The following is a 17,472-nucleotide window of genomic DNA, read 5'->3' as shown; positions in this document are numbered from 1 at the left end:
TGCTCGGGTCCTGCGCAGAGAAACACACGGCGTAGAGGAAGCAGGAGGGTTAATATCGCACTGCAGACTTACCGAGGGTTGGTGAGCGTCAGCACGGGATGATTCGAGTTCTGTCTGCCGCTCGTGTAGCTCGGCCTGCTTCTCGAGAAGGGTCCGGATCTGTCGCTCCATGTCCTCCAGTTCCAACTGCACCGCATGCAGCTCAAACGTATCCTCACCTGCACACAAAAGGTAGAGAAGCATCCGATACACTCGCCATTAGAATAGATGAACAATAATATAGTGAGAGAAGAGTACAAACGCTAGTGTGCCACGCCGCTATTGCTAACGGGCTAAAGGTAATAGCGAATGTTCGGGAAGTCGGATAAAACTACCGATATCAAGGCAATCCGAGTGTTTTTTTATATAAAATAATGTTGGGGATGTGTTCCCCTGCCGAAAAAGAAAGAGTGATAGGTTATAAGTTTGATTTTAAGAGACAAAATCAAGCAATTAGGAATCAGCTCGACGGAGCTCTAGCTCAAACAGCGTGGCAGCAACAAACAGGAAGTGACGTCTCATTCGACGTCATTGGACTAAGGCCCAATCCTGGCTTAGTCTAAGCCCTGTCTGTGAAACCAGTCCTAAAGGGGTCTTGACATGCCTTTTCATTATTTTAATGTGTTCTTTGAGGCTCACTTATTATGTTGGTAAAGTTTTTGCTCAAAAAACAGTCATATATTTGCACAAGATTATTTTCCAGTCTCAGTCTGATTCTTGTCAGTAAATGTCTGCTGTTGTGATTGTCTAACATCATTGCCTCTCTCCTCATCTTCTCACTACTCATCGCTGCTGGATGCTTATGAAACTGATCAGGTAAAGTAGGTGTTGAAGTGCTGTTCTGCAGGTGTTCAGATGCAATCAGTGAATCTCAGAGGAGTCTCTCAGATTCATAATTCAAAACTCAGATTTTTATATCTTCAGAAATGCATTGCTACATTTTTCAGTGTTTAAATATCTGAAACACAGCAGTAGGGCTGCCGCCTAATAGTCGACAAAACCTTAGTCGATGAAAAGAGCCTCGGTCAACCAAATTTGAATTGGTTGGTTAGTTGCAAAAAAACTAAAAAATCTGCATGAAGTGGCAAAGTCACACAGACTGACAGACAGATCGTTAACACAGCTGGTCTATGTGGTATATGATTATTAGGGCTGGGACAATAAATCATTGAATTGTGAATCAAAAAATGATTCTTGGTAGATTCTGAGATTTTCAGAATCCATTGCGATTCTCTCTCAGCTTCTGCTTTAGAAACAGCTGTAGTCTACTCTCTTCCAATTCATTACACACACCACTTGAACCTTCAATAAAATAATCATTCATAAAGTTCAAAAAGGTTGAAGAGAATTACAAGGGTGTTTGCAGTGGGCTGTTTGTTAATATTGCGTCATAAAAGCATTCTGGGGTGCAAGTACTTTATTCTCAGACTCAGACAAACGCACACGCATGTGGTTAAAAACTAGCCTAGAGAAATGAAAATGTGATTCATCAGACCAGGCCACCTTCTTCCATTGCACTGTGGTCCAGTTCTGATTCTCACATGTCCACTGTTGGCTCTTTCGGTGGTGGACAGGGGTCAGCATGAGCACCCTAACTAGTCTGCAGCTATGCAGCTCCGTACGCAACAAACTGATACACTGTGTATTCTGACACCTTTCTATCAGAACCAGCATTAACTTCTTGAGCAGTTTGAGCTACAGTAGCTCATCTGTTGGATCAGATCACACAGGCCAGTTTTCACTCACCACGTGCATCAAATCCTCACTGAAATCCTTACGCTTGCCCTTTTTTCCTGCTTCTGACACATCAACTTTGAGGACAAAAACATTCACTTGCTGCCTAATATATCCCACCCACTAACACAGTGTTTCCCAACCACATTCCTGGAGGCACACCAACACTGCACATTTTGCGTGTCTCCTTTGTCTGACACACCCATTTTAGGTCTTTGAGTCACTACTAATGAGCTGATAACCCTAATCAGGTGTGTTTAATTGAGGAGACATGCAAAATGTGCAGTGTTGTGCTGCGTCCCCAATTCGCATACTTCTACTACGCCCTAAAAGTATGTATTCTCTTTGTGAATAAAAAGTACATACTTTTGAGTGTGTAGCAAAATAGTAGACAAGCTTTGGGACATACTATCACATCGTACAATTGCGTCTTTGCTCTCTGTCACATCCTGTCACCATAAACTGGCCTGTCAATCATTTTACATACTCCACATTTCATTTAGTTAATTACCTACCGTATCGGAGAGAAATGCAGTAGCACATTGATCTGCAGTCGTGGGTCTTTCATGTGGAGAACTGTCCTCCATATTAAAGCATAATGATGCATTTAAAAGTTAATGGCCAATCGGTTCTTTATATAAAAGTCTACATTGGTATTGCAGATGAAATATAACACGGATAACATTAAATAAATATTTTCTATCAGGTTAAACTGATTATTAGTCACTCAAACCTCTCAGCGTCGATCGCGCATATCCGCCATGTTTTGTAGTTTAACACTTTTACTCGTGTTTGTAGTTCTGAACTGAATGTGGGCAATATTAGCCTCTATAGTGTGCAAGGATCCACACTTTGAAAATCTACTAGAAATAGTAGACCATCCGGGGACTTTTGGCATACTCTTTTCAACATACTATGCTTTGGGACACACTTATTTTAATCTCACATACTATTTAGGATGGATAGTATGGACATTGGGACACAGGGTAGGTGTGCCTCCAGGAACGTGGTTGGGAAACATTGCACTAACGGGTGCATGATGAAGAGATAATCAGTGTTATTCACTTCACCTGTCAGTGCTCATAGTGTTATATGCTGTGCTTTTTATCCACGATTCTGTAAGTGTTCTTCTGGCTGTAGCATGTTGTCTCACTTTTTGTTTGAAAATAATAATGGCCATGTTCTGTGGTGAAGCCTTGATTTTTGATACATAGCTAGGTGTAAGGTAAGACAACCTCCATGTTTTTTTTTTTATATATTTATTATTTTTTTAGCAGCCCACCTCAGCTTGTCAAAAATGGGCTTTTACTGTGGTAGTGCTAATAAATATTTAAACTAACATTGTTATATCCTTATATTAGTGTTTTATATATATGGATTTTAGGCAAGTCAAGTGTTGATCTGAGAGTCTAAATCGATCAGACGTGGTCAACTCATTGTCAGCCGCTGTGGTCGTCACTTTAAGAAAACAGAAACTTTAATTTAACAAACGAAGTGCTCAAAACAATTTTCTAAATCAACCTAATAAAGAATTGAAAATAATTACAACTACTTTGCCATTAAAAAGGAAACTGAACTATTTTATTGGCTGCAACAAAGGCTGTGTTGGGGGAGGATTAATAAAAACACAAGGGCTCCAGTCGGGGTTGGGCCAAGAATTCTGACAAGCTGTCAGACTCGGGCTGGGCTCGGGCCTGAGTGTTTCAGGCCAGGGCTGGGCTAAGGCCTAGATTTAAAGGTGCCATAGAATTGAAAATTGAATTTACCTTGGCATAGTTGAATAACAAGAGTTCAGTACACGGAAATGACATACAGCGAGTCTCAAATACCATTGTTTCCTCCTTATGTAAATCTCATTTGTTTAAAAGACCTCAGAAGAACAGGCAAATCTCAACATAACACCGACTGTTAAGCAACAGTCGGTGCACAGCTGAATCATCAGACGTTATACAGGTAAGTAAGCAAGGACAACAGCGAAAAATGGCAGATGGAGCAATAATAACTGACATGATCCATGATAACATAATATTTTTAGTGATATTTGTAAATTGTCTTTCTAAATGTTTTGTTAGCATGTTGCTAATGTACTGTTAAATGTGGTTAAAGTTACCATCGTTTCTTACTGTATTCACGGAGACTAGAGCTGTCTTTATTTTCATTATTAAACACTTGCGGTCTGTATAATTCATAAACACAACTTCATTCTTTATAAATCTCTCCAACAGTGTGTAATGTTAGCTTTAGCCCATTAGCCATGGCGCACAGCCTCAAACTCTTTCAGAATCAAATGTAAACATCCAAATAAATACTATACTTACATAATCGGTTATGCTGCATGACGAACACTTTGTAAAGATCCATTTTGAGGGTAATATTAGCTGTGTAAACTTTGTTTATGCAATGTATTATAGAGTCGCGAGCTTGGGGCAGGGAGCGCGAGCATTTAAAGAGGAAGCATGATGAATCGGCGCATATTTAATGATGCCCCAAAATAGGCAGTTAAAAAAATGAATTAAAAAAAACCTATGGGGTATTTTGAGCTGAAACTTCACAGACACATTCAGGGGACACCTTAGACTTATATTACATCTTGTGAAAAAGCATTCTATGGCACCTTTAAGGCCTGTGCAGAGTTCTATAGATGATCTGACTATTGATGTGTGTGTTCTGCTCTCTTTCAGTCTTTATCACTGTAATCTCAGTGTTCATTGCTGTGAGAGTTTGCCATCAGCTCTTCAATCCTCAAACTGTGTCCTGAGAGAGCTGGACCTGAGTTACAATGACCTGCAGGATTCAGCAATGAAGCTTGTTTCTGATGGACTGAAGAGTCCAAACTGTCAGCTGGAGATACTGAGGTATTTAAGAACATATAAGAGATCATTTACAGTGAGACGGTCGTAATGTTCATATGTTTGTAGATGATCTGACTGTTGATGTGTGTGTTCTGCTCTCTTCCAGACTTGCTCTCTGTAATCTCAGTGTTCATTGCTGTGAGAGTTTGTCATCAGCTCTTCAATCCTCAAACTGTGTTCTGAGAGAGCTGGACCTGAGTAACAATGACCTGCAGGATTCAGGAGTGAAGCTTCTTTCTGATGGACTAAAGAGTCCAAAATGTCAGTTGCAGATACTGAGGTAATTAAGAACATATAAAATCAAATTTACAGACAGACTCTCATAATGCTGATGTGTTTGTGGATCGTATTGTTGATGTGTTTTCTGCTCTCTTTCAGACTTGCTCTCTGTAATCTCACTGTTCATTGTTGTGAGAGTTTATCATCAGTACTTCAATCCTCAAACTGTGTCCTGAGAGAGCTGGACCTGAGTAACAATGACCTGCAGGATTCAGGAGTGAAGCCTCTTTCTGATGTACTGAAGAACTGTCAGCTGGAGATACTGAGGTATTTAAGAATATATAAGTGTCACGGTGGGTTGTAGTATTCAATTACGCAACAAAGGAGATCTCCTCAGGAATCTTTAATGCAGTAATCCGAACAAGAAACAGGAGTATGTAGTTACTTTCCACACAAAATCATGTCAGAGGAGAGGACAGATGAAAGGGAGACACTTACAAAAGTTAGCTCATCAGTGTGACAGTTGTCTGCATTCTGTAAAAAAACACTGTCTACACTGGACGTGGGCAGCACGACATGTCATGATCAAATAGAACCCATGTGATAAGTTGACAACAGTAACCCGAGCCCCCGTTTTATGTCTGACATACTCCACGCGCTTGCTCTGACAACAGGGCAAATAGGTTTTGAATGTTCACTTTGACATGTCCAATGTAGACAGAAGGACTGATAATAACAGGTTCTGTTTGCATTTGATGTGCATTTACACTCATTAAAATAATAATAATAATAATTTGACTGATAGCTTTATTTATTTTCAAAATATCTCCAGTTATTTATTTTGACCATGATAATCTTGCAGTCAAAATCTGATAAATGCACAACAGTTATGCTGTGGCTTTGTTTGAAACTATTTTTATTGGTGAAATGAAGCAAAACCAGAGAATATTGTGTCTAAAGCTCACAATATAAACTATTATTTATTGAACTGTTTAAAATAACATCTTATTTGCAATCATTTTTACATTCAGGAAAACCACACTCTGTCCATGTGATGTTGCTCAACTAGATCACATTATAAATATCACAAATATAACCCATATCACAAATATAACAAAAATAAGAAATTTCTCTGTATGACATTTTTTTCTAACTGCTTTCCATTAGGCAGCATAACGCAGTGAATGCTTGGACTCTCAAGGCATGTTTTTGTAAAGTAAATGATATACTTGATAATGTCAGATTGCACACTGTTAAAAAACACAGACAAACAGAGTCCTAGGAGAGAACTCTTTATCAGTAGATTAATCAAAGCACATTTAAAACCTCAGCAAATGAAATATCACAGTTGCTGTTTCCATCCACCTAATTTTATCTGCATTTTAGGATATTGCATATAAAACTGCTGGATGGAAATGCCAAGATGCACATAAATTCTAAAAATTTGCATAAAAAGCAAACTTGTTTGAGTCAGAATTTTTTATCTGACAAGAAAACATATAGTGCATAAACCTAACTTCCTACATTGAAATGTGTCCTCTGAAGGCAGCATTTTCCAGTTTTCGGACACAGCCTACATTTCTAAAGTGTGTTTAGAAATCACTGCTGATATATTTGATTGAGTTGATGATGTTTGAAAATCCAATGTGTTTAGATGTGGTTAATAGAAAATAAAGAACATATAAAGAACTAGTGTATAAGTTTACACTACATATGATATTCACTCAACTGTTGAGTGTGGATGTGTGTTTTGTGGATGATGAGGCTGATTTGATCCATCTGTAGGTTGTCTGGCTGTATGGTGACAGAGGAAGGCTGTTGTTTTGTGTCTTCAGCTCTGAGTTCAAACCCCTCACACCTGAGAGAGCTGGATCTGAGCTACAATCACCCAGGAGATTCAGGAGTCAAGCTGATGGACAAACTGAAGGATCCAAACTGTTCACTGCAGATACTCAAGTGTGTCAAACACTTATAGTGACATATTTAATGTGTGCATGATGCATCTCTACATTAATGTGTGCTTCTGTGTTTATAGTGTGGATCATGGAGGAGAGATGAGGATCACAGCAGGACTACTAAAGTGTAGGTCTACACTAGGGGTGCAACTGTTCAAATTGCTCATGGTTCAGTATGTATCACGGTTTTAGGGTCACAGTTTCGGTACGGTTCGGTATGTGCTATGTTCCGGGAAAATAGGACTATATTCTAAAAATAAAGAAAATAAGAACAAATAATCAAACTACAAGCAACATCACAAATAAATACAATAGAGCAAATATTCAAATAAAATAAGCGGTGCTTTTCAGGTTTTTCAGGTATCTTACAGTAGTTTTCAGGTACAGAAAATGGATAAAGTAAGCAAATATAAAATAACACTGCATATTATTTTCACCGTATTCAATAAATAAAGATTAATCATTATTGAAGTTACAAAAACTATTCAATCAAGAGCAGTAAGTGATTTATTTGTCATTTGTAGTTTGATTTAACATTAAAAATGCAGGCAGCAGGAATAGTTTTTTTTCTCCTTTAAAGGTACCCTTTTCAAAAGATGTAATATAAGTCTAAGGTGTCCCCTGAACGTGTCTGTGAAGATTCAGCTCAAAATACCCCATAGATTTTTTTTTAATTCATTTTTTTAACTGCCTATTTTGGGGCATCATTAGAAATGAGCCGATTAAGGGTGTGTGGCCCTTTAAATCTCGTGCTCAATGCCCACGAAGCTCGCGCTTGCCTTAAACAACATAAAAAAAAGTTCACACAGCTAATATAACCCTCAAAATGGATCTTTACAAAGTGTTCGTCATGCAGCATGTCTAATCGCGTAAGGACAGTGTTTATTTTGATGTTTACATTGATACTGAATGAGTTTGAGGCTATGTTCTGTGGCTAACGGCTAATGCTACTCTGTTGGAGAGATTTATAAAGAATGAAGTTGTGTTTATGAATTATACAGACTGCAAGTGTTTAAAATTGAAAATAGCGACGGCTCTTGTCTCCGTGAATACAGTAAGAAACAATGTAACTTTAACCACATTTAACAGTACATTAGCAACATGCTAACGAAACATTTAGAAAGACAATTTACAAATATCACTAAAAATATGTTATCATGAATCATGTCAGTTATTATTGGTCCATCTGCCATTTTTTGCTATTGTCCTTGCTTGCTTACCTAGTCTGTTGATTCAGCTGTGCACAGATCCAGATGTTCTGCCCTTGTCTAATGCCTTTCATAATGTTGGGAACATGGGCTGGCATATGCAAATATTGGGGTGTACACCCCGACTGTTACGCCTAGAAGGGCATGTTGACATGAATTTGTTCGCTGAAGTGCAAAACTTGAAAGAGAACTCAGTATTCGCACGCTGTCTGAAATAAGCGTGTGCACGCTTCGGATGAGCGTACACACAAATCTCCTCACAGCGCACGCGAATTCTCTTTCGCGTCTTGTTCTTAAATGTTTAAATCAGAAAGGCTTAAATGAGTTTAGTTTAAACACAGATAGCAATGTGTGCTGTTCAGGTTGTGCCTGCGCCCGCGCACTATCAACACCCGGGTGATGACAGTATAAGTGACTGGAGATTAGAGCATACGGCACTCGCATTGAATCAAGTTCACAAAGAGTGACTGTTTTGTTCATCCTTTTTGATGATCGCTGTTGTAATGTCTTGGGAATCCAGAATGCACATCCATCGACTGAAACTAGGGATGCTCATTTCGGTTAAATTTCTCGACCGACAACCGACGCTCGTTATCCGATTATTAACCGTTAGCTGATAAGATTATAATATTGTATAGCCTATATGATGATAATATGACATATATAGGCTATGACATTAAATAAAAAATACAATTGACGAGTGTCTGTGTGTTCCACGGGTTTATTTTAACATGCAAACAGCAGCATAGAACAGATAAACAACAGAACCTGGATTCACATTATCAAATTGTCACGCACCTGCAGTGTTTCTGACAACAGAAAAAAATAATTTAAATAAAAGGCATAAAATAAATAGGCCTACACTAAAATTATTTTTCACTTAAATGTTTAACAAATTAAGATGACAAACAACCGGTATTTTAGACATTTTTTCCATCAAATATAAATAGCAGGCCTACTGTACCTCAAGCATTGTTATTGTTATGACCACGGACGGTGCACGTGTGCACACCGAACGCATCTTTCCGCACTCATGGGCAATGGATTTTCTTTGAAAGGCTCGCACACGAGACTAAGCGGAATGCGGGAAATGAAGTATACCATGGCCCTAAATTGTAATGGACTGGAGCTCACGGTTCACATCGAGAGAAATGGGAACGCGGGGGCACCGCGATGCGACCGCAAAAGGCACTTTCACTTTCGTTATCAAAGTGCATGCCACTGATAAGCTTTGTATTATGCAGTATTACAGTAGCATACACATACCAATTAAACGCGCAGGTCTCCTCTCGTGCGTCCTCCCCACTGTGTCGCCGGTCGAAGCAATAATTTTCATTTCGCTTTTAGATATCTCTTTTATACATGCCATCAATGCTTTTAACTCAAAACAGTCCATAAACTACAAATCCTCACGAAAACTTCTGTCAAGCCAGCTCGCGCGTCAATCTGAGAGATCAGCCTCTTACCTTAAAGTGTCAAATTTCTCGGTTTCTGAATGGACGGTTTTGCTTGATTGACAAAAGCTAACGTTCGGGCACGATTTATATACCATCGACCTGTCCTAAAACATTAGCACGCTGTGATCGATTGCTTGGAGATCGCGTGTTTCTCTGTTCGAGAGCGCATTTCCTCTTCTTCACATCTGCAACAAAACAGTTGATTATTTAAGAACGAAAGCTCACAGAAACGTGAAAATGGTCTCATTTGAAAGAAAATATCCTAAGCTAAAAGATGATATATTGTGACTGATTGAAGCAGCCCTTATCAAAAGTGCGGGGGTCGATTTCTGTCTTTTCAAAACTGTCCCCCGTGCCAACGGCGCGACCCTTTCTATCGAAATGGTCAGTACTTATTTTCGCTCGCTTCATTTTGCTTGTTGCTTAGCGAAATATGTCTGGCACGTGTGAAACGCCCTGCGAGTTAACAAATAAGCATATATGTATATATAGCATATTTTTCTTTAACCATGCATCAAAAAAAAATTAAAAAAAAATTACCTGATTGTATTAATCGGTTAAAATTCTTACTTTCGGTTAACGGTTAAGCGGTCAATGTGAGCATCCCTAACTGAAACATACATTATCTGAATTCTGTATGTCTGTTTTCCACGTTGCCTTTTTAAACAAACTATAGTGGACTATAGATGCTTCGTCATTCGAGATGAACCGCGGTGCAAATGTTTCCTCATTAATGTACACACACCACCCCATATTGACAGAAAAACACAGAATTGTTGACATTTTTGCAGATTTATTAAAAAAGAAAAAACTGAAATATTACATGGTCCTAAGTATTCAGACCCTTTGCTGTGACACTCATATATTTAACTCAGGTGCTGTCCATTTCTTCTAATAATCCTTAAGATGGTTCTACACCTTCATTTGAGTCCAGCTGTGTTTGATTATACTGATTGGACTTGATTAGGAAAGCCACACACCTGTCTATATAAGACCTTACAGCTCACAGTGCATGTCAGAGCAAATGAGAATCATGAGGTCAAAGGAACTGCCTGAAGAGCTCAGAGACAGAATTGTGGCAAGGCACAGATCTGGCCAAGGTTACAAAAAAAAATTCTACGGCACTTAAGGTTCCTAAGAGCACATTGGCCTCCATAATCCTTAAATGGAAGACGTTTGGAACGACCAGAACCCTCCCTACAGCGGGAGATGGGAGAAAGTTGTAGAAAGTCAACCATCACTGCAGCCCTCCACCAGTCGGGGCTTTATGGCAGAGTGGCCCGACGGAAGCCTCTCCTCAGTGCAAGACACATGAAGGACAAGACACCATCTTGGAGTCCTTCAGGTGTCTTTTAGGTGTCCATGCAGGCTTTCATGTGTCTTGCACTGAGGAGAGGCTTCCGTCGGGCCACTCTGCCATAAAGCCCCGACTGGTGGAGCTCGAGGGCTGGGAGGAAAGCTCCGCCCACAATGCCACCACAAGGTTGAAACTGACTGACACTGGTAAATATTCTGAGGAACTAAAAGACATTTTTATAGCTGATTTAATAGATTTTTTCGGAGAGGTGACTTCCCATTCCCCTGATCTTCCTGTTTTTAATGAATCTCCTGAGCTCCCTGAGGACCATTCTCCAGCGTTCTCCAGTTCTCTTACGTCTCCTGAGTTCCCTGTCTGCCCACCCACCCAGCCTCCCTCTCCCGCCTCCTCCGTCACCCAGTTTGTCAGCCAGTTCCTCAGCCCCCACCATTTCTGCCCTTCAGCCGCTTGACATCTCCCTTATGCCAGGTGGGGATGTCAAGCATCTTCAGGTCCTCCACTCCATCTATTCAAGAGGATTCCCTGCCTCCACTTCCAGCCTCCATGCCCCCTGCTTCACCTCAGCCCGTCAACGCTTCGGTGTCGCCCTGGCTCCTCCCTCCCTCGGCTCCACCGGACACCATCGGCCATACGGCTTCTCCGGACTCCCTCGTCTTTCTGGCTCCGCCTTGGTCAGTCGTCCACCTGCCTGCACCTACGGCTCCGTCTGGCTCCTCCTTCCCTCCAGCTCCGCCTACATCCTCAGTCCCACCGGCTCAGCCTCTGGCCTCTGGATGTCCGCCTCCTCCTCGGACGTTCGTCACCATGGCTCCTCCTCGGTCTCGTCGGCTCTTCAGTTCCATCTGGGTCTCCAGCTGAATCTCCGTTGGTCGTCCCCAGGGTTTCATCTGCCCTCAAGCTGACTCCACCATGGCTCCTCCCACCTGCGACTTTACCCTGGGGCCTCGTCCTGGCTGGCTTCTGGGGTACCATCTGGCTCTTCCTGCTCCTGGCTTTCCCCTGGCTCCTCCCACCCTCCACTCCCCCTTGGACTTTTTCTCTGGACTTTGTTTTGTTTTACCGCCCCTCTTCTCCTCACCCTGCTCCAGAGCCCCCGCCCCCTCCTCCTCTGTTGGACTCCATACGGCGCGAGCACGCGCCTTCCCGGGAGGGGGCGAAATGTTACATGTCGTGTTTCTGTGACCTAGTTTTCCCCAGTCTGTTTCATTAGTTCATTTGTTCCACCTTTGTCTTGTTAATTATCCCATCACCTTGTTTAGCTCCCTTTGTTAGTCACATGTGTATGTATACCCTGTGTTCTTCTTCACTCCTTGTCCATTCTCATTGTTGTCTACACGTGTGAATGCTGTCGTAACCCTGTTTGGAATCTCCTGTCTCATTAAAGTATTGTTAATCGTCATCTTCGTCTTCGTCGTGCTTTGGTACACAGCACATGTAACAATAGCCATGGTCAATGCATATATTGCAGTATATTGAAAAATATAAGCACTAGTTTCCCATATATGGAAATGTATTATGTAATTTATCGCATTATATTTTACAGTATATTCCCATATAATTTTGTTACGTAAGGACACACACACACACACACACACACACACACACACACACACACACGGTTAGTTTGACGATTGACCGAACACCATTAAGACTATATATTACTATATTTAAAAAGTAATGTCTGTGCTCTCTTTAGCACAGTGATGGCCTCTTTGCTAAATACTCACACACACTCAAGTATACAGACACACAAACATGCTCACACACTCACACACACGTCTAGTGACTGTTGTTTTGTTGTGATAGTTTTTTTTCTCTGTTCTTGTGTTCAGATGCCTGTGATCTCACACTGGATCCAAACACAGCAAACACTCGTCTCATTCTGTCTGAGGAGAACAGGAAGTTGACGTTTGTGAAAGAGAAGCAGCTGTATCCTGATAATCCAGAGAGATTTGATGTAATTATTCCTCAGGTTCTGTGTGGAGAGAGTCTGACTGAACGCTGTTACTGGGAGGCTGAATGGAGCGGACGTGCTGAAATATCAGTGACATATAAAGGAATCAGCAGGAAAGGAGGGAGTCGTGACTGTGTGTTTGGATTCAATGACAAATCCTGGAGTCTGATCTGCTTTGAAAAAAGATTCACTGTTCTTCACAATAATAACAGGACTGATTTAGATTTTGTCCGTTCATCCTCTAATAGAGCAGGAGTGTATGTGGACGTGTCGGCCGGCACTCTGTCCTTCTACAGTGTCTCTGACACACACACACTCACACACTTACACACATTCAACACCACATTCACTGAACCCCTCTATGCTGGATTTAAGGTTTATGATGATTCTTCAGTGTCTCTGTGTCAGATTAAATAACAGACACACACAATTGTAAATCATCTTTCATGTGTAGTTGTTTAGCTTCACCTAATTGTTTTGATAGTAATTAATTTTTTAGATTCAGAGCTAGCCGTTCAGCTGCTGGTGGGGCTTATTAATTACCCGTCTGATGCTGCGAAAACCCTTCTGGTCAATCGTTCATGCTTGGTTTGGCAAATACTGTCTCATACCTTTACTTTTTAGGGTGTTACTTTCATATCATTTTCTTACTGCTGCCCCGTGCTTACTTAGCTTTTTACTTAAATACATAATATTTGATATAATGTGTGGAATAATATTAATTTGCGGAGTGGGTCTGAATCAATAGGCACGGGTGGACTGTGAGTCCAACAGCCAAGACTATTGTGACTCAGTTTGGTCCCCGCTGATAATCATCTGTTTTCAAACAGCCTCGAGCTTATTTGTGTTCACGCTCTGTAGTCTGAAGACTGTCAAAGGTTTCTAATTACTATGTGATTTGCAGCGTTGAGCACAGGGTTTGAGCTCTGCATCTGAAGTGATAGACAGCTTTAGTCTTCATAAAGAGAGCACTCTTTGCCTGCTTTCTGTATAGGCATTTTAAATAAAAGTTTTATTTTTCATGCTGCCAAAAGGACCAACGGCCACATATACACTGCAGATTTTCAGGAGAGAAAACCAAATGCATAGTGAATCAACTAAAATGTATATTATATGACATTAAGGCTCATATTGGGCTATATGTTCTTTTAATTTATGGAAAACTCTAAGTGTCTGTGGTTGTGATGTGATTTACACACATTTGTTCAAAATAGCCTGTATGGGCAGATCGTTCACATGATGTAGGAGAATGCTTTGTATTGTTTTTTTCTATTTATTATCATGTTGGACGTGTCTTTTTTCTTAAATGCATCAACTCAGAATGCCTAATGTTGGTTTGATTGCTTGTATACATGAGAAAATAAAGTTTGTCTACCTGATGTAGATTTGTGGGTGCATATGTTTTAAAAAAGCATAAGTATACACATACTGTATAAACAACGCTTTTTTAATAGCACTCTTAAACTGTTTATTACAAATAACATACTAAATGCTAAAAATGAATAAATGTAAATGGGGGAAAAAACTGTGTTTCATTTACAATCCTGTGAAAACCCCTTCTTCCTACTCTGTATAATCCCAAATCTGAGCCCAAATGTCCATCAGTGATGTAACTGTACGAGTCTCAGCATCACTGCAGCATCACAGGTTTTGTGAGTGGATAATGAAAATAAAAATCTTACAGTGCTGAAAAATACACCTTTGCATTTATTTTGGATTCTGTAGGTAAAACTATTAAGTCTGATTCATATAAAATATCATTTGTGTGATCATGTGTTTTAACCAATAAATAAATATGCATATTGCTTATCTGCTGGGCATTTCACTTTTAAATGCATTATATGATCTGATCTCTTTGGAATACAACCCCATCTATATCTTCTCTACAAACAAAGGAAATCATTTTGTAATACAGTTTATTTAATGTTTAAAGTATTTATAATGTTCTGTAGATTGTTAGATCCACAAAGCTGCTCATATCATAATTAAACTGCTGGAGCGTTGTTCCCATAACAGAGATATAGGGCCAGATTTACTAACAGTTTGCGCCAGTGCAAACCCTCTTTTGACATTAAAAAACTTTTGCAAATTTCTTTTTATTTATTTGTAAATCTAATACATTTTGAAGCTGCATTTATTTGTTGATCGCATTTTATTTATTTGTGAATTTGTTTAATTTTTGTGCATTTTGTTTACATTTATTTGTGCATAAAGATATATTTATCTGGAAATATACAACAGTTCCAACCCCATATTGGATGGTTGTGGTTTGCTATTGGTGGATCTCATGTGAGTGACAGGTCGCCCCGCCCTCGTCAAGAGGGAGGGGAAGTTATTACAAAATTACTCTTCATTTTTATTTCACTGTGACTTTGGAAAAAAGAAAAAAAAAATCATGGAGTGATACAAACAGTGAAAAGTGCTTCTATCAGTACACATGACTCAGCCAATCACATTAGAGACCTGGAACCAGTTGCATTTTTAATGAGCGTCAATAGAGAAAGATGATTTTGCAGCCTGATAGTTTATTTACAGCAGATGTTACCTGGACCAGGATAAGCAGCCAAACCCAGACCTCTTGATCATGATATCTGAGACATTGTTATTGTGCGATTTAATTATCTAACAGTGTGAATGCCAGTATTTTATTTTATTAATTGCTATCAGAACTCATTTGCATTTGTCAGTGTGAGTGTGCAGCACTTTAACAACACTAGAGCGCGCGCGAGTGACGCAGACTGATGTGCTCCAGCTGCAGGAGTTACTGGAGTCTGTTCAACACATTCAGTCTGAGTTCACAAACACACTCCTGTTGTTGTGCTGCAGATGATCATCAGCTCGATCTCTGTATTCAACACTGTGAATAAAGCATGTTCAGGAGAGTCACTGCGGCCAGATGCAGATGTTGCATTACTGCAGGTCCGTCATGCGCGTGTCAGTGCAGGACAGATGTGCTTCATCACAGCTTCTCCAGGAGGAGTCTTCATCTGATCGCTCTCGGGCGGTGGGTCTGTAGCCCCGCCTCCTGCAGCTCATCTATATTTATAGGTTATTGCTACAGTAGTCAGTCAGCCAGTGTAACAGTCATCTGCTTTCACACCGGACTCAAACGCATCTCAGGCTGTCAGTGGACATCCAGACAGGAGCAGCATGACTGAGACTCACTCCGAGCCGACTCAAGACGCCGCGCCGACGGACGCGCTGAACGCCGCGGACGCGCTGGAGGAGAAGCAGGAGAACGGCGGCTGTAAACTCTCGGAGAAAGCGCCGGAGGAGTTCGAGCCCCCGGAGGGCGGCTGGGGGTGGGTGGTGATGCTGGCCTCCATGTGGTGCAACGGCTCGGTGTTCGGCATCCAGAACGCGTTCGGGATCTTGTTCGTGGCGCTGCTGAAAGAGTTCGGCTCCGAGCACGACGACGACCTCCGCTTCAAAACAGGTAACAAAGCCATTTCCGTGATAGTAGCGCGAGCGCGTGCAGTTGTGCTGGAGATTCAGAAACTCCACGTGTTGGTGAAGAGACTCGAGCGCGCGCGGCGGAGCGCGTCACTGTGAAGTTCCCCTGACTCTGCTGAGACTGAGTGAAGCAGTCCATAAACAGACAGCTTTGACTGATTCACAAACAAACACTCAGACCGAAAGTGCAGTGTTTGGAAGCAAACCGGGGCTAGTTGTCACACTTTTACTGCAGTGAATGTTTCTCAGTTTTTGATAGTTCAGTTTTTGGTTACACTTCATTTTATAGTGTCATTATAACATATGTTACATGTAGTTACTATTGTAATAGCTATAAATTATGCATAATTACATGCAACCAAATCCTAAATCTATAAATACATGTAGTTAATTAATATTACTCAATACTTAAATGTATAATTACAGTGCCACAAAGACACCTTAAAATATAGAGTGTAACCCATTATTTTAAGGTGACTTTTATACATTGTAATTAATCAAATAAGTACTGAGTAATATTAACTACATGTATTTACTATAGGTTTAGGGTTACTTGTAATCATGCATAATGTATTGTTATTACAATAGTAAGTATGTGTAGTAACATGTAACTACGTCACCATAAAATAAAATGTTACCCAGTTTTTATATAAACACATAAACCTGGAAAAATACACTGTTTATTAAACACACACAATGTGACAACATGTCAAACAATAGGCCTGTATGATGATCTGTTATAGTCTGAACAGTAAAGCATTATGAAACATAAAACAACCCATGAAACTCATAAATGGTAATTTATGTTAAATGATTGTTTTGGCCACATCTGAAAATTTGGTCTGACTTGACATTATCTCTCGACACAACAGTCCAGCTATTCATTACAAATGTGCCTTCTTGTATTAATGTTTGTTAACTCTGAAAACACTGGAAAGCTGTGATGATATTGGTGATTTAGTTTGGAGGACAGATTCACAAACACTAGTTTTGACCAACATTTCGAAACCACTGCCAGAGAAACTTTAACAACAACGATTAGAGAACCTGTGTAACTGCTATTGAGAGATCGTTATTGAGGTGAATATAGTGAAATGAATCAAACTGCATCTAAATTGATGTGATTTGTTTGATCAAAGCTCGTTTGGCGGATCCTAGCAGAAGACATTGAGGTGGACGTGTCACTTTTCTCGATCACGTCACATCAGTGTTTCTGTCAATGATTTATCTCCCCTGCAGATCACTCATTTACTGCCGCTCTTCAGAGCTAAAGCGAACATATT

General features: G+C 40.3%; 2 protein-coding genes across 4 annotated transcripts in view; both read left to right on the top strand.

The window, feature by feature from the left end:
• LOC137019433 (NACHT, LRR and PYD domains-containing protein 3-like) overlaps positions 1-14,569 on the top strand; it is a 75,030-nt gene extending 60,461 nt beyond the window's left edge. For 2 of the 3 annotated variants that reach the window (XM_067384893.1, XM_067384892.1), the window contains exons 4-9: positions 4,455-4,628; positions 4,732-4,905; positions 5,004-5,171; positions 6,630-6,800; positions 6,880-6,926; positions 12,615-14,569. In XM_067384893.1, coding sequence (XP_067240994.1) covers positions 4,455-4,628; positions 4,732-4,905; positions 5,004-5,171; positions 6,630-6,800; positions 6,880-6,926; positions 12,615-13,153 — 1,273 coding nt within the window. In that variant the 3' untranslated portion in view covers positions 13,154-14,569. The remainder of the gene's footprint in view (positions 1-4,454; positions 4,629-4,731; positions 4,906-5,003; positions 5,172-6,629; positions 6,801-6,879; positions 6,927-12,614) is intronic. The other variant, XM_067384894.1, reaches the window with a different exon arrangement.
• A 1,125-nt stretch (positions 14,570-15,694) lies between these two features.
• The window catches only part of slc16a10 (solute carrier family 16 member 10), a 37,021-nt gene continuing 35,243 nt past the window's right edge, over positions 15,695-17,472 (top strand). Inside the window, exon 1 of the mRNA XM_067384899.1 lies at positions 15,695-16,172. Coding sequence (XP_067241000.1) covers positions 15,887-16,172 — 286 coding nt within the window. The 5' untranslated portion in view covers positions 15,695-15,886. The remainder of the gene's footprint in view (positions 16,173-17,472) is intronic.

The sequence above is a fragment of the Chanodichthys erythropterus genome, chromosome 4 (assembly GCF_024489055.1).
Source record: "Chanodichthys erythropterus isolate Z2021 chromosome 4, ASM2448905v1, whole genome shotgun sequence".
NCBI lineage: Eukaryota > Metazoa > Chordata > Actinopteri > Cypriniformes > Xenocyprididae > Chanodichthys > Chanodichthys erythropterus.
This window is presented reverse-complemented; position numbering and strand designations above follow the sequence as displayed.